Source organism: Felis catus, chromosome A2 (genome assembly GCF_018350175.1).
Source record: "Felis catus isolate Fca126 chromosome A2, F.catus_Fca126_mat1.0, whole genome shotgun sequence".
NCBI classification, from domain to species: Eukaryota; Metazoa; Chordata; class Mammalia; order Carnivora; family Felidae; genus Felis; species Felis catus.
In genome coordinates, this window is record NC_058369.1 from 18,748,924 (window position 1) to 18,768,703 (window position 19,780).

Sequence of the window (19,780 nt, forward strand, 5' to 3'; positions counted from 1 at the left end):
GGACTGTTCTTACTTAACTAGTCCAATGTGGTTGATGGGGAAGGGGAAGCTGCAGTCCAGGCAAGTGGGGATCTCAGAGGCAAGGCAGAGTGCAGGAAGCCTGGTCCCTGAGGTGTGGAAGACCACCCAGGCTCAGGGCATATGGAGTAGGGGACATCCCTACTAGCCTGACTGCTGCCCAGTCTCTCCCGCCCTCCTCTGCCATCATAACCCACCCAGTCCTGTGCCACTGCACTGAGGGAGCCTACCTGCCCAGGTTCTCCTGTCCACGGGAAGTTTTCTGGTTCTGGGTGCGGCCTGACCCCCATCAGGCCCTCTGCACCCAAAAGTTTTGGATGAGGCCTGGGGAGGTAAGATCCACCCACCCTCTCATGATCCCCAGTAAGGTGCCACTGAGCAGGGCGGTTGAGGGCTGCAAGGACAGATAGCTCTTAGAGTAAGCCTGGTGGCCGATAAGCCCAGGCGACACCCGGAGAGCTCAGCATCCGCCCTTCTTTAACCCGCACCCCAGGGCTCTGCGCGCTCCGCCACAGGAGTGCACCTCGGTCCTTCTCTCCGCATCTACCTGGGAGCCCCTCCAGAACAGGGACTGGTACCTGCTGGTGAATGTTTGCTTCGTAATGGACCAGGAGGAACAGTCAGCCCCAGGGCCGCGGAAGATGCCTGCTGGGGCCAGCTTCAGCCCCTACCTCGCCTCTCCTGGACACGCCCTCTTTGCCTTTTCGTGGATCCGACCCTTATTTGGCTCTGCCCCGTCCCGCCCCGCCCTTATCTTTAAAGATCTGTTGATCCGCGTCCCCACCCCCCACCCCCCCCGCCCCAAGGCCCTGTCCTTCTTAGGGCCCACCCCCGTCCGACCTAACTTCTTTCACCTCACTGGCTATTCCCGACTCAGACCTCACCTCCTCGCTCGAGCCACACGTAACTGCTCACAGGCCCCGCACTGCCTACAGATCGATCCTGTATTCCGTTTCCTAGAGCCAGCCCCTCTACTCAGAGACTTCATTTCCTCCTCTCCTAGTACCAGGTCTGGGATTTGGCCTCAGACCAGTTCGCCCTCCCGGAAATGCCTGTTCCTTTCCTCCAGATACCTGCCCCCACCCTCCCGGACTCCCGGGTCCAAAGCTTAGACGACTCACAGAACTCGCGTCCTCACCCTTGAGGTTCCGCCCCTCTGCTTAGGGTCCTCGCCCATTCGTCAGAACACCCGCCCCTCCCACTATGCTCGGTGGCTCAACAGGCGGGGCCGTTCCTGGCTCCGCCCCCCGGAGCCTCACTTCCGGGCGCCAGCACGCGCCGCCCCGTCCCGCCCCAGCGGCCGAGCGGTATCATGGAGCGCCAGGTGAGGGCTCGGCCCGCGGTGCCCGTGGCCCCTGCAGCCCGAGCCGGGCCTGACCCTGGTGTGTCCCCTGCGCAGGTGCTGCTGAACGAGCCCGAGGAGGCGGCGGCGCTGTACCGGGGTCTTAGCCGCCAACCCGCGCTGAGCGCCGCCTGCCTGGGCCCGGATGTCACCACGCAGTACGGGGGCCGCTATCGGACGGTGCACACCGGTGTGTGTATGGAGGGGAATCGAGTGGCAGGCCCATTCCGGGGCCGTGCGCTCTCGTGGAGAGAAGGGAGATGTGGAGGGCTTTATGCTTGACAGTGCACACGAGTGTGTAGAAGAAGACAGGGCTTGGAGAACGTGGACTTAGGGGTGGGAGGGTGCACCCCTCAGAGGACCCTACATACAGGTGTATGGGGGACGCTGCTCGGTGTGTTCTGGCATGGTGCCCTTGATTGCATGAGTCGAGCGTGTGGGAGTAGAATTCAGACCGGGATACATGGTGTGGGCCTTGTAGGCTCACCCCCTCAACCTATCCCTTACACGTGCCAGGCTCCTGTCAAGTTCTAGAGTGGAGGTGGTGGCTACTGGGAGCAGTAGTGATTTCTCTCTTGACATGCCATCGGCTCAGGCCTACACCTGAGTTGTGGCCAAGTGTTGTCCATCCTGCATCCAGTATATCTGGAGACAGACTGGGGAGGTGGGCTGGGCCTTCCTAGGGTGGGGGCAGTGTTGAGAGGAGCCTGTACTGGGACTGGTCAGTCTTGTTAGCAGTCTCATGCCTGTCCTCACAGAGTGGACACAGAGGGACCTGGAACGCATGGAGAACATCCGATTTTGCCGCCAGTACCTGGTGTTCCACGACGGGGATTCAGTGGTGTTCTCAGGGCCTGCAGGCAACAGTGTGGAGACCCGCGGGGAGTAAGTTTGAGGGAAGAAGCTTGTGGGCAAAACCATAGCCATCTGCAAACCTTTTATGAAAGCCTTGTGTACCATGTGTCTTGGTGCAGGTAGGGCCCTGAAGGGAGGCCAGGAGCCAGGTTCTTGCCCCTTGTAAGCTCAGTAACCTGGCCTCATAAGCACTGGAGGCTTTGACCACATTTGGGCCCGGACTAGAGCCCATGGAGCTTCAGGGAGGCTGGGGAGAGTACAGCCTCTGCACCAGGCAGGAGAGGCAAGGCCAGCTGCCATGGTGGAGCTAGAAGGGCTGCAGGGGCTGATGTGGGACCAAAGTGTCAAGAATCTTGTCTAAGAGGTTGTGGTCAATAAGGGGGCAGGATGGGGCTATCACTGTATAATCCCGAACTGCTACCTGTGTTCTCTTCAGGCTGCTGAGCAGAGACTCTCCTTCAGGCGCCATGAAAGCTGTGCTGCGCAAGGCTGGAGGCACGAGCCCTGGGGAGGAGAAGCAGTTCCTGGAGGTGAGTCTGCATGAGACCAGGTCGTGGGCAACTGGGGGCTCAGTCCCACAGATGAGGTTCTGTTGTGGGGAGGGGGACAGGTAACCTGATGCCCAGATGTCCTCAGGTCTGGGAGAAGAACCGGAAGCTCAAGAGCTTCAACCTGTCGCTGCTGGAGAAACATGGGCTTGTGTATGAGGACGGTGAGACAGCTGGCTGGTGAGCAGACAGGGTGGACAGGAGGGGCAGCCATAGCCCAGGGCTCCCCCTGATCAGCCTTCCTTGCACCCAGACTGCTTTGGCTGCCTGTCCTGGTCGCACTCGGAGACACACTTGTTGTATGTGGCAGAGAAGAAGCGCCCCAAGGCTGAGTCCTTCTTTCAGACAAAAGCCTTGGACATCAGTGGCAGCGATGATGAAATGGCCAGGCCGAAGAAGCCAGACCAGGCTGTCAAGGTGCTCATGTTCATGGCCAGTCCAAGAAGGTCCTTCTGGGCAGCCTAGGGCTCAGCGTGCTCCCTGCCCACATTGTGCCTGCCAGAACTGGGGGAGGTGGGGGTGGGGGGGCGCTGACTTCTAGGGGGCAGGCAAGACAGGCTGGGCATTGAGTGTCTTGTGTTCTTAGGGGGATCAGTTTGTGTTTTACGAAGACTGGGGAGAAAACATGGTTTCCAAAAGCACTCCTGTGCTCTGCGTGCTGGATGTTGAGAGCGGCAACATCTCTGTGCTTGAGGGGGTCCCTGAGAGTGTGTCCCCTGGACAGGTTAGCACTGACTTGGCCTACCCCACTCCTGGAGTCTGGGGGGCCCTGCTTGAGCCACTGCTCCTTGTTCACACTTGCCCTGGGGTTTTGTTTACAGGCATTCTGGGCCCCTGGAGACACAGGTGTGGTGTTTGTAGGTTGGTGGCATGAGCCCTTCAGGCTGGGCATCCGCTTCTGCACCAATCGCAGGTGAGGAAGCAGAGCAGGACAGGGGGCCTCACAGCTCAGGCTGGTTCTGAAGCTGAGTGTCTCTCTGGTGGTTCCAGGTCAGCCCTTTACTACGTGGACCTCACCGGGGGTCAGTGTGGTAAGTGCTGGTGCCCACCTGTGCTTTGTTGACACACGCTGGCCTTGCCAGCCTGCATGATGCTCACATTTTCATCTGGTCTAGAGCTTCTCTCAGATGACTCTTTGGCTGTGTCCTCTCCCCGGCTGAGCCCAGACCAGTGTCGCGTCATCTACCTGCAGTACCCATCTCTGGTCCCCCATCATCAATGTAGTCAGCTATGTCTGGTGAGCTGGAGGTGGGCGGGGAGTGGTCAGCAAGAGGAAGGGATGGTGGATGAGAGCAGAAGGGTCAGCTTCATCTCCTCATGGGCCCCTCACGGGCCCCCTTCTGTCCTGGGTGCCGTGATGGTGTGAGTTCTGCCTGTCTTCCCAGGGCCAGTCCCTGGAGGCTAAGCATGCTGGCCTGGGGGGGGTGGGGGGGGGGCTTTGCTGTCAGGACTCACCACCTTGGAGCACCCTCTGTCTACGAGAATGCTCCTCCTTTTTCTTCTCATCGGCCAGGCTCTGCAAGGGGCTAGGATAAAGTGTGCAGTTAGAGTCTTAGTCCTTCCCCAAGAAGAGCTCTGGGCTCCCTGTGAAAGTCAGAGGCCCCTCCAGATGTCTGTCCAGGTCACCAGAAAGGAGATACATTGGGCTTGTCTCAGGTCCTCCCCTCCCCTGAGGCTACCCAGGGTTATCAGAGAAGAAGATGGGTACAGAGCTCTGGGCCCTCAGGACGCTGCCAGTCCCTTGGTGGGCCTGACCAGGGTGTTCTCTTGCAGTACGACTGGTATACCAAGGTGACTTCAGTGGTGGTGGACGTCGTGCCTCGGCAGCTGGGAGGTAAGGAGTGTGTCTTTGGGTGGATGCAGTGAAGCCTGCAGTTCTGTTTTCCCTCCATCTGTCATTTGCATGCAGGGCCAGCTGCCTCAGCTCTTCTTTCCAGGGTTCCGTCTGAAGTATCCCTCCCTGTCGGGCCAGCCCCATGACCAGCCTGCACAGGGAGTGGGGCCATCACCATAGGGAGCGGTTCTGATAGAAGGAAGTCAGCTGGACCAAAGCTGAGATCAGAGTGGCCCAAGCTGGCAGGGGATTTAGATGGTTTCATCCCCGTGCTGCAGCTCCTCGGTAGACCTTATGTTTCCAGTGGCTGGTTAAATCCTCTGTTCCAGTGGGGTCTCAGAAAGTACACTAGGTTGGAATGTCCTACTTGAAATGCTCCAAGCTCAAGGGTACTGCATTGTTCCACTCCTAGTCCCTACCCTAGCGTTTGTCCCATCCAAGCCTTTGAGTCAGTGGGGTCTCTGGGTGGGTGGCTCTTGGCCAACAGGGTCTGGTCACAGTCTCAAGTGTTCACTGCTTTGTTTGGGATCCTGAACCATCCCAAGGACCTGAGGGGTTATAGTCTCTTTGTTCAGGACACCTGCTCAGTTCCAGGGGTCCAGTGAACAAGATATGTTGTCTTTATCTTCTTTTGGGGTTGCAGGGATACAGTGGTGGGGATCTGGTCTGAATCCCAGCTCTGTTCCTTATTAGCTATGGGTCCTTGGGTGGTGTCCTCACCTCTTTGAGCTTCATTTATTATCTGTGTGGGGATGGACCTGTGCTGCTTTATAGCATTGTAGTGAGGGTTAAATGAGTGATGTTGAAGTATGGAATTTATTCAGCCCCCTTTGCCAGGCACTCTGCTAAACACCATAATGGACAGAAAGGTGTCATCTTGGTTACAGCACTTGGTCCCTATCAGGGACCCAATAAGAGCAGTTCATAGGAGAGCCAGTGCTTTTCTTCCAAGCAGCTATGGTTTCTCTCAGAAGCTCTTGAACTCTGCCTCTCCTGGGTCCTCAGAGGTGTCCACCCCCAGCCCCCTCTTCAGGCACCCCCTCATCACCTAGGGTATCCCCATGTGTAAGACTGCCATTCTGTCACAGCTGCAGGGGCCTCTTGTGAATTCCTCAGCAGCCCAGCCTGCCTCATAGTCTTGACCTCCCATACCTCCACTGCCAGATATAGCCCTCAGCCCTCCCATCTTTGCAGAGGACTTCTCTGGGATCTACTGCAGCCTTCTGCCTTTGGGATGCTGGTCAGCTGACAACCAGAGAGTGGTTTTTGACTCAGCTCAGCGTAGCCGGCAGGTAAGGGGCCCTGTGTTGAGAGGCAGACTCTCTGACCAACCTCCAGGAGCCCTGGGCCTGGGGCATAGCATATGCACACTGCTAGCTGGAATTCCTAGCCATAAGGTCTTGCGAGTCCCTTCCCTGCCTGCCCCTGTCCTGGACTTACTTTTTCTTGAGGAGGCTGCTGCCTGCCCTGGTGCCCCACGACAGAACCCTTGGCCTTTCCTCCTGAGGCAAATGTGTGATTCCCCTTCTCCCAGGCATTTCCAGCTGGAGAACAGGGGGGCTGCCACTAGGGTGGGTCCCCAAACACTATACAGGGAACTGACAGAGATGGGACAGAAGCTTTCTCCCAGGAATTGGGTGGAGACACCTATAGTGTGCCAGACTTTTGAGTGTGATATCATTTGTTCCTCGTGCTACTTCAGGGGCTCGGAGGCATTCCTTGCCTTGCCCAGAGTCAGGCAGCAAGTTGTGATGGGGCTGGGATTTGAGTCCAGGCCTTCAAGCCACTACTTACTGCACTGAGGAGCTGTTGCCATAATTGCTTACAGCCCTGCCCTGGCCCACAGGTCCCTAAGAGAGGAGGTGGGAGAGGGACTCATAGGGCTCTTGGATGTGGTGCCACATGTGGGCTCCCCTTTGCTTCAGGACCTGTTTGTTGTGGACACCCAGATGGGCACTGTGACCTCCCTGACAGCTGGTGAGCAGGGCTGGTGAGCAAGCCAGCCAGGCCAGGGGTGGGACTGGGACTCCAGCACCACATGGGGCAGTAGTGGCACTCTGGGCCACTCTGCACTGCTGACTGTTCTGCAGCCTTTACTGCATCTCTCAAGGACCCTGACCATGCAGGACCTTCCCAGCCAACAGACTGCCTCCCTTCTCCACTCTGCTCTGCACATCCCGGCCCTGCTTCCGCACACCCCTGCTCCTCAAACCTACAAAGTTTTCTCTTGCCAAGATCTGCCAGAGTCATCCTTCCCTGGCCTCCAAAACCTCAGAGGCGGCTCTGCCATCCCAAGGCCCATGAGGAACCCTGTGTTGGCTCCCTCATCTTCCTCTTATGTGGGCCTGTGACGCTGCCACTAAAATGTCTTTTGAGTTCTATGCCTGCCCTGACAATAGTCATTCCTCCACAAAGCTTTCAAAGTATTGTTCCTAAACTGTATTGCATGATACACTCCCTGCTTAAGAATCTCCTTGGACCCCACTGCCCAGAATCAGCAGCACTCCAACCACCCAGGCCTAGCTGCCAGCCTTGAAGACTGTAGTCATTAAGTGGTGGGTGGACGTGCCATGGAAGTCTGTTGTGTCCCCAGATCTGGCAGTCCCTGGGCTTAGTTAGCATCTGCTGGATGAACAAGGGACTAAGCAGGAGGGTCGCCCATGGCTATGTGCAGTATGGTGTCCTTTTGTGGGTATCCCTTTGCTTCTCAAGGTAAAAGGGACACCTTGGAATACAGCCACCAGCCTGGGACTCTGGTTATGCAGGGAGTGGGTGGGAAAGGTGGTAGCATCTGCCTTCCCCAGGGGGGTCTGGTGGAAGCTGGAAGCTGCTGGCAATTGACCGGGACCTCATGGTGGCACAGTTCTCCACGCCCAGCCTGCCCCCAAGCCTGGTGAGTGTTGGTGGGCCCCAGACCAGGAGGTGAGGGTTCTGAGTAGGCAGAGCTCCCTAGGTCAGAGAACTGGCCTGAGTCTGACTATGGCTGGTTAGCATTTGAGAGACCAAGACGAAGGCCCAGGATGGTCCACAAGGTCTGGCACCCATTGGAACTACCAGGTGTAGGTCTGCTCTATAAAGAACAGGGTGCCTGGGAAAGTGGCCAATACTCTGACGTAGCAGAGCACAAGGAGACAGTAGAACCTAAAGGCTCAGAAGGGAGGTGTGTGCGTGTTTGTGCCTCTGTATATACCAGCTCACAACAGGAGTCTCTCTGGAGGATGTACCCTCTGGAGGTGGGTAGAAGGCCCAAGCATAGTGAGAGCTGCCCACCTCCCACCCTGGGCAGAGGTAGAAGGGCAGGGAGGCAGCCAGACCACCTATGACACACTCTTTCCCCTTGGCAGAAAGTTGGGTTCCTGCCTCCTGCAGGGAAGGAGCAGGCAGTATTGTGGGTGTCCCTGGAGGAGGCTGAGCCTATTCCGGACATCTCCTGGGCCATCCGGGTACTGCAGCCACCGCCAGAGCAAGAGAATGTGCAGTATGGTGAGCTGGGCCATGGCAGAGGGACACCTTCTCCAAGTTCCCCAGCACACGGCTTCTGTGGTCACCGTTCTTGCCTCCGGTCTCACATTGTGGGGTTTCTTGGGATTACCTCTAAGAGATTTTCTGTTCCCCTTAGGCATGGTTATGGGGAATAGCATCTGGGTATCTGGACACCTACTCTGGGTATCAGGGCTGGGCATCACCAGGCCAAATCCTCTGCGGTAGGGAAACCAAGGCTCAAAGAAGACAGGCCTTATTTGAGGTCTCTGGCCACCCCTCATCCAAAATGCTGTTCCAGCTGATTGGGGTCCTTGACTAGGGCAGGAGTGTGACTCCTGGGGTCCAAGTGTCTCAGCGCAGGCTACCTTGGCCAGATCACTCTTCCAGAGGTCAGCCCCAGCTACAGCTACAGCTCAGGTAGCTGCAGCTACAGCTCAGGAAGCCCCTGGGCAGCAGGACTGGCTCTGCTGACTGCTGTCTTTTCCCTGCAGTTGGCCTTGACTTTGAAGCAATCCTTCTACAGCCCAGCAACCCTCCAGATAAGACCCACGTGCCCATGGTCGTCATGCCCCATGGTAGGCACCTGGTCTAGGAGCCCCTGCCCTCTCATCACTCGTCCTAGCTGGCTCTTTCACCCTCTGCTCCATGTCTGCAGGGGGACCCCATTCATCCTTTGTCACTGCCTGGATGCTGTTCCCAGCCATGCTTTGCAAAATGGGTTTTGCAGTACTCTTAGGTGAGTGAGCAGGGCGCTGTGGCGGTGGTAAGGCTGTGGAGGGTGATGGAGTGGTCTGGTTTGTACAAGCATCATAGGTACCACCCTAGTCTCCAGGCTTCTCTGCAGCCTGGACCTGGCAACCATCACCAGGAACTGGTGTGGCCCAGCCTCAGGCTCCATGGGGACTTCCATGGAAAGTGCTGTGGTCACTGGGCAACAGCCTCAAATCTCTTGGCCCCTTCGCCTTGACAGTCTGTGGTACAGCTGGCCTCAAAGCCTACTTCACAGATGGGTGAAAAGAGTGTCCAGAGGGCTGGGAATGTCCCTTAATCACCCTGTCTGGTTCCTCTCTGGCTTCCAGTGAATTATCGTGGCTCTACGGGTTTTGGCCAGGACAGCATCCTCTCCCTTCCCGGCAACGTGGGCCACCAGGATGTGAAGGATGTCCAGGTAGCAGGGGCTGGGGGGTAAACCGTTAGGGTGTGCTCCATTCAGCTGGGTGGGCAGCTGGCTGCAGCACACTCTGCCCCACCCTGTAGTTTGCAGTAGAGCAGGTGCTCCGGGAGGAACACTTTGATGCTGACCGAGTAGCTCTTATGGGTGGTTCCCACGGTGGCTTCCTCTCCTGCCACTTGATTGGTCAGTATCCTGAGACCTACAGTGCCTGTGTAGTGAGGAACCCTGTGATCAACATTGCCTCCATGATGGGCTCCACTGACATCCCTGACTGGTGAGTGTGCTCCACAGGTCCCTGCCCTTCTCTGTCTCACCTCATACCCCCATGGAGCCCCTACATGCTTCAGGGCTCCTGGGGCTGTATCAGCGCAGTCTCTTGCAGGTGCGTGGTGGAGGCTGGCTTCCCCTACAGCAGTGACTGCCTGCCAGACGTCAGCGTGTGGGCTGAGATGCTGGACAAGTCACCCATCAAGTATACCCCTCAGGTATACATCCCTCCTTCTGCCCAGTGTGCGGCCAATCTGTCCAGAGCCTTGGGGCCCTGCTCACTACCACTCCCCACATCCCCAGGTGAAGACACCGCTACTACTGATGCTAGGCCAGGAGGACCGGCGTGTGCCCTTCAAGCAAGGCATGGAGTATTACCGTGCCCTCAAGGCCCGGAACGTGCCTGTTCGGTGAGTGCATCAGGACAGCCCTGGCAGCTGGTGGGCAGGTGAGCAGGGAGAGCCGTCCAATCTCAAACATTGCTGCCCGACCACTACAGGCTCCTGCTCTATCCCAAAAGCACCCATGCACTTTCAGAAGTGGAGGTGGAGTCAGACAGCTTCATGAATGCTGTGCTTTGGCTGCACACGCACTTGGGCAGCTGAAGCCATGCCTCCCTGCATGAGCTGGTTGGCATAAGCCACACTTTCCTCTTGGAGAGCCCCAGGGTCTGGCAGATCGGCAAGAGGATTCCTGGGCTCTGGACTCCATGGATGGGTGAGCTGAGGAATGTAGGCTATACAGTCATAATAAATGAGGACACAGAATCTGGTTCCTGCTGGTACTTTGTACCAAGCCATCCCTAACTCCAGCCTCACCCTGGGGGTTGAGAGACCATAGGCTCTGGGTGTGGTAACCTTAAGGACCTCACCTACCTCCAATGTGAGAGGGAGGGGACAGTGAGAGGCTCAGCTGCTGCCTGTCAGGGCCAACTGGGATACTCCCAGGCTAGCTGTCTCTGCAGCAGCTCCTTCTGTTAGAAACTGCCCTACACCACCCTTCTCTTACCACCAATTTGTCTAGGGAACTAGTGAGGCCCTGCTCTTCCACAGTGGCCACAGGCTAAGGTAGTCCTAAAAACCAGGTCTCCTAACCCAGCTATGCTGGGCTTGAACCACGTGCATACAGCAACTGATTTCCTAGCAGAGGCTAAGAAGCATCCTGCACAGGTGTAAAGAGGAGAGGCAGCTTTATGTCTGACAACAACCTTTGTTCTCTCTCCAAAGTAAATGGGATTGAAGGCTGGGCCTAGCCCAGCCGCATGACCTTGTGAATCCAGTCCGTAAACACAGAGACACGCATGAAGATGGCTGGCCAGCGGGGCCGGGCGCACACTCGGTTGGGGATTATAATTCCCTCCAGGACCCAGCAGTCGTGGGTAAAGCAGGCAAGTGGGCCTCCGTAGTCACCCTGGTAGATGGAAGAACTGGTAAGAGAGCCCTAGGCCAAGGCAGAGACTAGCCGCCTTGTGGATAAAGTAGCCCATTTTCAGCTTCCCAGACCCTCCCTGAGCTGGGAATGGGACCCTGGTACAGACCTCACAGGCTCCCACAGGGGCCAAGAGTCCCTCAGTGCACATCTCACTCTCCCGTATGCGTCCTCGGTGCTTGATGTTACATTCCTGGTTGGAGATGACATTCAGCGAGGCCACATTTAGGACTTTGTTATTCCCTGTACCTATAGTGAGAGGAATGGGAAGGAGAGGGCCTCTGGATAGAATTTGAGGCTAGGCCTCCTGGCCTGGGGTAGTCCATGCCTCTGTGCTGTGCTTTTTCTTACCTTTGGTCTCACCCCAGCCTGCGATCTCACACTTGGTACCTGGTGGCACCACATACCTCTCGGGGGGCAGGCAGATGAGTGCCACTCGCTGGTTCAGGGTCACAGGTCTTTAATGGGAAATGAGGGCACTCAGGATGTGAGCCCCCAAGGGTCAGCCCCACCTCACACCTTCTTGACTTGTCACACACCTCTCCAGCTTGAGCAGAACAAGCTGGGAGCCGGAGGGCCCACACACCATCTTGGCCACTGGGACCTGCTGCAGGCCTGGCTCTCCCGGCTGTGGGTTCTGGAACAAGGTGCCCAACCACACCTCATAGCCCATGAGAGGCATATGGCTGGGGGAGAAGCTCTGCTAGATCAGTCATGACACGCAGCCTGCTGCCCCAAGGCTCACCTGGGAAAGGTGGCTAAGGAGAAGAGGAAGGCAGGGGGGTGGGACTGGGTCCCCAAATCCAAGGGAGGCTCACCAGGAGGAGAAGCACTGCCGGGCCGTCAGTACCCACTGCTCCTTCACTAGGGAACCCCCGCAGAAATGCTGGCCCTGCCTGGAGGAGTAGAGATTAGGAGAAAACCGTGAGTTCTGGGACACAGGCTGGACCTGCCATCTCTTAGCCAGGACCTCTGAGGCCAGGGACAGGTTCCCATTCCCCTGGCATTAGCACGGAGGATATATCCTCAGCTCCTCTCTTGAGGAGAGGCAGTGTGCCTCACCGATTGCGCAAGCTGACTGTCCAGGGCGAGTTCCCAGGCTGGCCCCCCACCACACGCAGCTTGGAGCGCTGTTGGTCCAGGCGGGTCACCCTCTTGCCACACTTCTCAAACACCACCTGGTCTGGGGGACAGGATGGGCCGCGGGAAACTCCCAACTAGATGGAGGCCCCAAAGAGACCCCAACCCACACTTGGTCCAAGTGCATACCTGGGGGCTCCAGGATGGACGGTGGTTGGTCGTCATCTGAAAGAACCAATTCACCTGCGTTGAGGGAGCCAGCCTTCATTGGTGGAGGCTGGGGGCGGGGCCCCGAGGGAGGGTCACTTACCGCAGCGTCGCAGTGCACAGTAGTCGAACGGAGTGCCCGGGTCCGTAGTGTAGCACCAGGGCCCATGGCTATCCCTGTCCGGGTTCCGGCAAAAGTTCTCCTCCAGATGCGCGTGGGGGGCAGAGGTGGGTGTGAACCTGAGTGGGCAAGGGAGTAAAATCCTAGCAAGGTAATCCTGACCCTGCCGGGCTCCAGTTGGAGAGGCTACGGCGTACCGCTTTAGGGTTCGGCAGGGGAGGGGCCGGGCCCGCGGGCCGACTCACTGCGGCATGTGTGGCATCTCTGTGGACCAGTGCTGGCACGGGACACCTTTTCGGGTCCTGTTGACCAAGCCGCGGTACTGCTCCCCCACGCCGTGGTAGCAGTCTGTGACGGGCGGGGATGGCTATTGGCGAGTTCTCGCCCCAGCCCTCCCGCTCCAGGCCTCCAGTTTCCGCTTGGGCCTTACCCTCAGGCCGCACGTCGTCGGCGCAGCGCCGGATCTGGTAACAGAAGGCCACGCGCATGCCAGGCCGTGACGTAAAGCACCAAGGCGCTTCCGAGCCGTCGGGGTTCCGGCAGAAGTTCTCCCGAAGGTCCCTGGGCGGGCGCTTCCCTCAGCTCTTGGTGGGGCCCATCCCGCGGGCCAGCCAGCCTTTGGCTGGAACCCCGCCCCCCCCCGACCCCCGTCTTTCTTCAAGCGCCGCCCAGGACCCCTCTCCTAACGTCCCCGCCGCAGGAGCACGCCCCCAGCGGCGGCCCGCACCTCACTTGCATGCGTATTTCTCCGGAGCAAAACGATGCTGATGCGGGTTCTGCGCGTCCCACCGCTGGCAGGGTACGCCTGCGGCGGTGGTGTTGGCCGTGCCCCTGTAGCCCTCGCCCTTCCCGCGGAAGCAACTGAGCGTCGTGGCCTCGTGGCGCGGCTGTGCCTCCGACCCTTGGATGGACCAAGGCTGGTCGGAGCCTGAGCGGGAGCTGAGACCCGGGCTGGGGCTGAGGCCGAGGCCAACTCCAGTGGGTCCACCTCCGGGTCACGCCCAGTCGCTCCTCTTTCCGCAGTCAGGCCACGCCCCCACGTTCCCTGGGTGCCCTCCCAGGACCCGCCCCCGTGCCCTACCGCAGCGAGGGAGGTCGCAGAACTCTCGCTCCACCTTCGGGTCGGTGGTATAGCACCAGGGCCGCTCGGAGCCGTCCGGATTCCGGCAATAGTTGTCGTCCAGATCTTTGTCAAGGAATCTGAGGGCGGTAGCAGGGCATGAACAAAACCCCGGGACTCGGGCACTGCCTGTCCCCTGCTATTTACCTGGTCCAGCCCCTGGAGTCCTGGCCCCTCCCCTAGCCTGGCCCCCTAGGTGCCGAGCCCGCGCACACGTACTTGCCGGGCTCAAAGGGGTGCGCGTGTGGCCGCTGCAGGTCCCAGCGCTGACACTCGCGTCCCGACTCGGTGCGGTCCACTGCCCCGCGATACTCCTCGCCATTGCACCAAACGCAAGCGGCTGGAGAGACAGTGCCGGTGGGTTCGTGGACGGGCGTGGGCATGTTCCTCACTCCAGTTTGGACCCAGAGCGGCTTACCTTCCCGGCAGGACTTGATGCCACAGGTCTGGAAGCGCACTGCAGGGTCTGTCGTGTAGCACCAGGGACCTCCTGGGTCCCCGTCGGGGTTTCGGCAGAAGTTCTCCTCCAAGCCGTTCCGGAGTGTGGGCGTGTACCTGGTGCAGAGAGCAGCAATTCAATGCGTGTTGGCGTGGGGGCAGGAGCCAGCCGGCAAGGACAGAGGGGAGGTGTCTTACTTGTGGTCATTGGGGAACCTATGGTTCCAGCGCTGGCAGGGTAGGCCGCCAGTGGTGATGGCCACCGTACCACGGTACTTGACCCCATTGTCCATGACGCAGGTCCGCACATAGTCTGGGAGCAAGAGACCCATTGTCAGTAAGTCCTGAGGCCTCAGCAGCCCTATCCATGGCCCACCCTTCTCCACAGCCACTTACCTTTCTTTTGGAAGAGATCACAGCGCCCTGAACGTTGCAGCTGTGTATAGGGTGAGTATTGGGTCCATGGCAGCAGTTGGCAGCCGTGGCTGCTCACATTGTAGTGGAAGGCCCTGGGAGGACAAGGCACAGAGTCACCCAGGTTCCCCTGCCACCCAGTCTTATCTAGTCCTGTGGCCACTCACCTGCAGTCCAGAAGGGGCCCGCAACGCCCTGCACACTCCTCAGCATCTGCCACATGTTCTTGCCAAGGCCCAGGCCCCGCTGCATGTAGCAGGTGTTGCAGCTCTGTACCCCGGAGCACCTGGAAGTCATTCAAGGGCGAGCGCTGCCCTGCGGGGATGGGCATGCATGTCAATGCATTTATATCAGCACATCCATGCTTGGTTCATTCAGGGGATCAAAGCTACAAGGCCTCTGGGATGGACCCTGTGGGTACGTTCAAAGGTCACACCCCTGTACAGGGTGGGAGAAGCAGGCCCAGACATGGTAGTTATCAACAGTGGGCAAAGTACTAGGCTCAGGTCTAAAACCTACACTTTACGAGAGCAGTGGGTGGTGGTGCCTGCCCTATGGAGCTCATTTCATCTCCCAGATGAGAATGCTAAGGCTCAGGGCTGTTAAATTACCCTGCAAAGACTCAACCCAGGCATTCTGAGTCCAAGTCTGAGCTCTCATCAGCTCTAGGGCATATGTTAGGTTAGAGGGTTAGATCAGGCTCATGAGGGATAATTGCCTGCACGTGTGCATGCATCTGTGCCGTTTCAATGCTGCCTCAGTGCTACAACAGATGTTCTAACTCAGGCCTGAATAGGCAGGGGCTGCCCAGCTCCGCACAAGAAGCCAAGAGCACTCATTGCTCCATGCCTAGTGGGAAAGTGAGCTCCTGGCTTGAATGGCAGGCTGGGCCTAGCTAGCGCTGACTCCTTCCTGAAGGCAATTGGGGATCAGGGAGCGGGGCACTCACCAGGGACCCTTGAACACTGTGTCAGAAGCAGCAGCAGTGGGAACCACCCCATTCTCCTGGCTGGAGGCTGCACTGTGACCCACCACAGCCGCATCCGGGAAGTTGTGAAACCTGTCCCTACGGGATTGGGTGGCTCTGCCTCCACACCCCCACCCCAGGCCTGCTAGAGCCTGACCTGAGACCCAGTGGCAGGAATGGGGGTGGAGCCAGGCCTCAGGCCCCCTGGGTGAAATGTCAGGCCCCTTACTCTGGCCTATGTAGTGGGCAGGTGCTGGAAAGTTTCAGTGGGGACACTTGATGTGCCCTGGGGTAGGGATGGAGACACCCTGAAGCTCACATTGCTCTGAAGGGGAAGTTAGTGTGGACATATTGCTGCCAGAGGCTGGGGAGCCCCTGGGTGGTGTGATATTAATCTTTTCTGAGCCTCAGCTTTTCCTCGTAAAGTGGCAAATGTTCCCTGACCCAGCCTCAAAGCAGCCTTCCCCTTTTGCTGTCTTATCTGCCCCAGCTGTAGGCAGGTCAGCCCACGCCCCTGGCAGCAGGGCCCAGAGAGGCTCTCCTCGCCTTGCCACAGGTGCCATCCCAGGAAAGGTAAGCGAGGCGACCTGTTTGGCCTGAATGGAAGTGGGGGTGACAGGTTGCGAGGACCTTGGCAGATAGCCTTTCAAATGTCCTAGCAACCTCTGGGCTGGGCCTCCAGGTATGGGTAGGAGTTGCGATAGGCGGCCTGGGGCTCCAGTTAGTACATAGCATTCCGACCCGGCTAGGCTAGGTGCTTCTCTTGCGCAGGCGGGGGTCAGAGGCGGTTGGGCTGTCCGGCGACGCAGAGGCCCTGAACTACCCGGCTGGAGGCCGCGAGGGGGCTCCCTCGAGGACGCCCAGCGCTGACTGGTGCGCCTGCGCGGCAGGCGCGCGGTTTGGCCCTGGAGGCGCGCCGTAGACAAGAGGCTGGGCGGATGTTGTGAGCCGGGGCGCCGCGGCCGAGGCTGGGGGTGAGTGAGGGGCGGCTGGGTTCCGAGTCCGGCGGGTCCCCGCGGCTTCCCTCGCACCTGCGGCCGGCCCGGCGAGGGTGCTCACAGCTCAGGGCTTACAGCCTGTGATGCGAGACTCCGGGCTGGAGTTGACCTGAAGGTTTCTCCGGAGCTTGGGGCCGGGCGGGGGCGACTTGGGGGAGACATGCGCTGCTCTTCGCGTCCTTGGGCTCCGAGATGGGGTCGGTTCGGTCCGGAGCCCGGATTCCTCGGCGGGGCTGGACAGGATCGACGTGGCAGGGAATCCCCGAGCAAAGTCAAGGTCCGCCTATCAGCTGGGTCCTCAGCACCTGACACCCAGAGTGGATGTCTGGAAGGTTTGCTGATCAAATGAGTGATCAGGTCTAATCTGCCCTGCACCTACTCTGGTATGAGAGGCGCAGCGGTCATGGATGCCAGCGGAGGGCCCGTGGTAGGCGGCAAGGCGGGACAGTCACCTTCTCGAGGGGCGGGCGTGGTGCAGACTGTGAATGGGCAAGGGTGTGTGGTGGGAACGGAGGACCTGTTTGAGGTGAGATAAGGAACTGGGCTGCGGAGAAGGGAGTGCAGTCTAAGGCAGTGCTAGAAGGCCAGGCTGTAGACCAGCGCTGTCTAACAGAACTTTCTGTGATGATGGAAATGTTCTGTTTTTAGTGTCTCGTACAGTAACCACTAACCATATGTGGCTGCTGAATCCTTGAAATGTGCTTAATATAACTGAGAAGTTGAATTCTTAATTTTTATGTTTTAATTCAAATTTAAATAGTCACATATGGCTAATGGCTACTGTATTGGGGACAGCACAGCTGTAGATCAGTGAGGCAGTTACCAGCGACTTAGTGCATCTGCAGCTGCAGCAACACCATGACATGTAAGGGATGGACAGCACTGGGAAGACCAGCAGGGTCTGCAATGATAGCTGGGTGGTGCTCTGATGGAGCTGAGATGATGGATGAGAGGCTGTGTGTGTGAGTGGGAACAAGCCCTTTGGAAAAGAGAAGGGAAGATCCTGGCCTTAGGTATCAGTAGGACTTGTAGGTGGAGATGGCCCCAAGCCCTTGGATGGTGGACCACACTTGGGGAATGTGGTGTAGGGTTCTCTCTACTGGGAATGAGCTAGACCTAGTGTGGCTTACAACTGAGAAGGATACAGGGTCTCTGTCTCTAGGCCACCTCACTTTGGACAGTTTGGTCTGATTTTCCTGGGGTTGAGACATTTAGTTTGGTTTAACAAACCTGTATCTGGCAACTGCTCTCCGTTGGGCCCTGTGCTGAGCACTGGAACATGGTGGAGCCCTGTGTAGGAAGCTGGGAACCCCTGGTTTCTTGCCCCTGGTTGGTTTGTGTGTGAGTGTGCATGTACCTGGTCTCACCTGCTCCCAAGCTTTCTTGCTGCCCCAGAACTGAGGTGGGTATGGGGGCCCTTGGCTGGCCTCAAATAGATAGGCTCTGCCTCCGGCTCAGCCCCCAGGACCGCTGGCTGCCCACAAGAAATGAAGGATGGCATCTAAGGGGTCCAGCATGTCTTTCTCCCGCAAGAGCTATCGGCTGACATCAGATGCTGAGAAATCCAGGGTCACAGGTAAGGGCTGACGTGTCTGGGAGGAGGCTCCTTGTGTTGAGGGAAGGAGAAGGAAAAGACAAAGGCGGTAAAGTCCCAGGTCTGGTGAGCTCCAAACCTTGCTGCACCCCTTGTACCTGTGAGCCAGCTCTTCTCCATCAGCCGCGATGGAGCAGTGCACCCAACATGACTGCTCTTGTGACCCCTGTGGCTAGCCTAGGACCAGGAGCCTGTAGAGCCAGCCCAGTCTAGGAGCTTACACTGACTGTGTGACCCTTCTCTTCTTCTGCCCTGTGGCACAGGTATTGTGCAGGAGAAACTACTGAATGACTACCTGCACCGCATCTTTTCCTCTCCTGAGCATGCGCCCACCGCAGCCACCAGCAGGTATGGCCATGTGGGTAGCCCCTGACTCCAAAGGACCAGCCCAGAGCCTCTGGGTAGGCTGGCTTGGGTTCTGTTCTCCCTCTACTGCTCCTGGCTGTGAGACCTCTGGCCAGAGAGTCTGCCTTCTGGACTCTGCATCTTCATCTCCTCTGGCCGTGTTAGTACCTTCTTTCTGAGGGTGTTGTGGAGGTTAGGGAAGTGGTGCCCATTCAGTCCTCAGGAGAGCACCTCACTCCTCCACAATCAGCATCTGGTCCCCACATGCACCTGCCTGCACATCTGTCCCACCCCAGTCCTCTGTAGCTGCCACCTGAACCTATAAAGTGCAGACCCTACCAAGCCCCTTTTCCTTGAAAGTTGAGTACATTATTGTTCCTAAAAAAGTTACAAGTGCACTTGAGCAGAAACTTAGAAGAAGAAAAAACGTCTGTGTGTCTTGTTCTAACTTGACCATTTGAGCATAATTTTTCTGTTTTTCTTATCTTGTGATGTGTATAGTTTGGATTATGCTGTATAGACTTTTTTTTAAAGTTTTCTGTCACCTTCAGTTCTTTTTAAAGTTTTATTGAGAAATAATTGACATATAATGAACTACATGTATTTAAAGGGTAAAATTCAGTAAGTTTTTATCCAGATAACCTGTTAAACCATTATTGCCATCGAGATAGTGGATCGATCCCACACCTCGAAAAGTGTATAGAAGTTTAGATTCTATCTTTGTCATTAAACATTATCTCCTGAGTGTTTATTTTCTGTATTACAAATTAATCTTGGTGGGCATCTTTTAGGGCCAGGGGTCTGTTGTAGCCTTTAGCACTGCCCTGGTTTAGAGGGGCTTTTCTTTTGTAAACAGTGCCGCTGTGAGGATGCCCGGGGTTGGAATCATGGGCTGGAGCATTTGAACTGCAGTCACTTTTAAGACTCTTGCTACATTACTTCTTCAGAGGGTCACGTGGATTCTGCCTTCCTGCAGTGAGGCATGGGTGTCCCTATCTCTCAGCCCTCCTACCAGCTGGGCTCTCCTGCCTTCCACAATCTCTGCTCTCTGGGCAGCCACAAAGGGCAGTGCTGTTGCTTCTTCCATTTAAATGTCTGTGGTGGCCATAGAATTCCTACTTATGGAGAGCTACTGCCCACCTCCACTCCAGCCCCATTCCTGGCCTGTTTCCAAGGCCATCTGATCCCTACCTCATGTGATATCAGAAATGGTCCTGCTGCCACTGCTTCTGTGGCTGCCAGGAGGGAGAGCAGGTGGCAGGGCCATCCGTCAGTGCTTGTGTGGATGCAGAGCCCTGGGCTGGGACGTAGGCGATCCAAAAAGGGCAGGCAAGTGCTGGGTTGGCCAAAGGACAGTGCTGCAGGCACTCGCTGAGGCTGAGCTGCCCCCAGCTGCTCTTGAGAGCGGGCAAACTAGAGCAGGCCTCCCAAGTGGGGGCCGGTAAGCACTGCCATGACAGAAGCCTTTATCCCTGGGCCTGTTGGGGTGTTTAGAGAGGAGGTTGACTGGAACTTTCCAAGCTACTGGTGGGGCACCCCATTGCATG

The 19,780-nt window shown here is 57.6% G+C and overlaps 3 protein-coding genes across 16 annotated transcripts in view; 2 read left to right on the top strand and 1 right to left on the bottom strand.

Annotated features, from left to right (window-relative positions):
* The first annotated feature begins 1,213 nt into the window (after window positions 1-1,213).
* On the top strand, window positions 1,214-10,288 carry APEH (acylaminoacyl-peptide hydrolase). 2 transcript variants are annotated; one of them, XM_003982230.6, is made up of 22 exons: window positions 1,214-1,342; window positions 1,418-1,550; window positions 2,119-2,245; window positions 2,652-2,745; window positions 2,852-2,927; window positions 3,017-3,180; window positions 3,350-3,487; window positions 3,585-3,676; window positions 3,754-3,794; window positions 3,879-4,000; window positions 4,537-4,597; window positions 5,792-5,889; window positions 6,523-6,574; window positions 7,402-7,490; window positions 7,942-8,080; window positions 8,572-8,655; window positions 8,736-8,816; window positions 9,160-9,248; window positions 9,338-9,528; window positions 9,637-9,739; window positions 9,825-9,931; window positions 10,021-10,288. In XM_003982230.6, exons 1-22 carry the CDS (start codon window positions 1,331-1,333, stop codon window positions 10,124-10,126), a joined length of 2,199 nt encoding a protein of 732 aa, XP_003982279.3. In that variant the 5' UTR covers window positions 1,214-1,330; the 3' UTR covers window positions 10,127-10,288. The 2 variants fall into 2 exon arrangements, with proteins under 2 accessions (XP_003982279.3, XP_044906177.1); XM_045050242.1 differs by lacking the exon at window positions 3,350-3,487.
* Window positions 10,289-10,693: 405 nt separating this feature from the next.
* Window positions 10,694-15,411, bottom strand: MST1 (macrophage stimulating 1). 6 transcript variants are annotated; one of them, XM_045050276.1, is made up of 18 exons: window positions 15,279-15,411; window positions 14,497-14,644; window positions 14,312-14,424; window positions 14,114-14,228; window positions 13,896-14,032; window positions 13,701-13,817; window positions 13,439-13,557; window positions 13,090-13,258; window positions 12,788-12,918; window positions 12,603-12,724; window positions 12,340-12,476; window positions 12,219-12,254; window positions 12,012-12,132; window positions 11,768-11,845; window positions 11,489-11,635; window positions 11,301-11,407; window positions 11,059-11,198; window positions 10,694-10,931 (listed from the first exon to the last, which is right to left on the bottom strand). In XM_045050276.1, the coding sequence occupies exons 1-18, from the start codon at window positions 15,370-15,372 to the stop codon at window positions 10,770-10,772; spliced, it is 2,193 nt and encodes a 730-aa protein (XP_044906211.1). In that variant the 5' UTR covers window positions 15,373-15,411; the 3' UTR covers window positions 10,694-10,769. The 6 variants fall into 6 exon arrangements, with proteins under 6 accessions (XP_044906211.1, XP_044906207.1, XP_019677196.1 ...); XM_045050272.1 differs by having other exon boundaries at window positions 12,603-12,705; window positions 13,090-13,274; XM_019821637.3 differs by having other exon boundaries at window positions 12,788-12,821; window positions 13,697-13,817.
* The window catches only part of RNF123 (ring finger protein 123), a 31,892-nt gene continuing 27,475 nt past the window's right edge, over window positions 15,364-19,780 (top strand). For 4 of the 8 annotated variants that reach the window (XM_045050225.1, XM_045050203.1, XM_045050232.1 and 1 more), the window contains exons 1-3: window positions 16,135-16,270; window positions 17,753-17,870; window positions 18,152-18,236. In XM_045050225.1, the coding sequence (XP_044906160.1) occupies window positions 17,789-17,870; window positions 18,152-18,236 (167 nt within the window). In that variant the 5' untranslated portion in view covers window positions 16,135-16,270; window positions 17,753-17,788. The other 4 variants (XM_045050208.1, XM_045050229.1, XM_045050218.1 and 1 more) reach the window with 4 other exon arrangements.

Coding starts and splice junctions, on each gene's coding strand:
- APEH (XM_003982230.6), top strand. Junction 2,246..2,651: donor AGTGTGGAGACCCGCGGGGA/GTAAGTTTGAGG, acceptor TGTTCTCTTCAG/GCTGCTGAGCAGAGACTCTC. Junction 9,529..9,636: donor TCCACTGACATCCCTGACTG/GTGAGTGTGCTC, acceptor AGTCTCTTGCAG/GTGCGTGGTGGAGGCTGGCT.
- MST1 (XM_045050276.1), bottom strand. CDS start 15,372: ATGCGGCTGTGGTGGGTCACAGTGCAGCCTCCAGCCAGGAGAATGGGG. Junction 13,558..13,700: donor CGCGCACCCCTTTGAGCCCG/GCAAGTACGTGT, acceptor TACCGCCCTCAG/ATTCCTTGACAAAGATCTGG. Junction 13,259..13,438: donor CTGCGACCTCCCTCGCTGCG/GTAGGGCACGGG, acceptor GGTCCATCCAAG/GGTCGGAGGCACAGCCGCGC.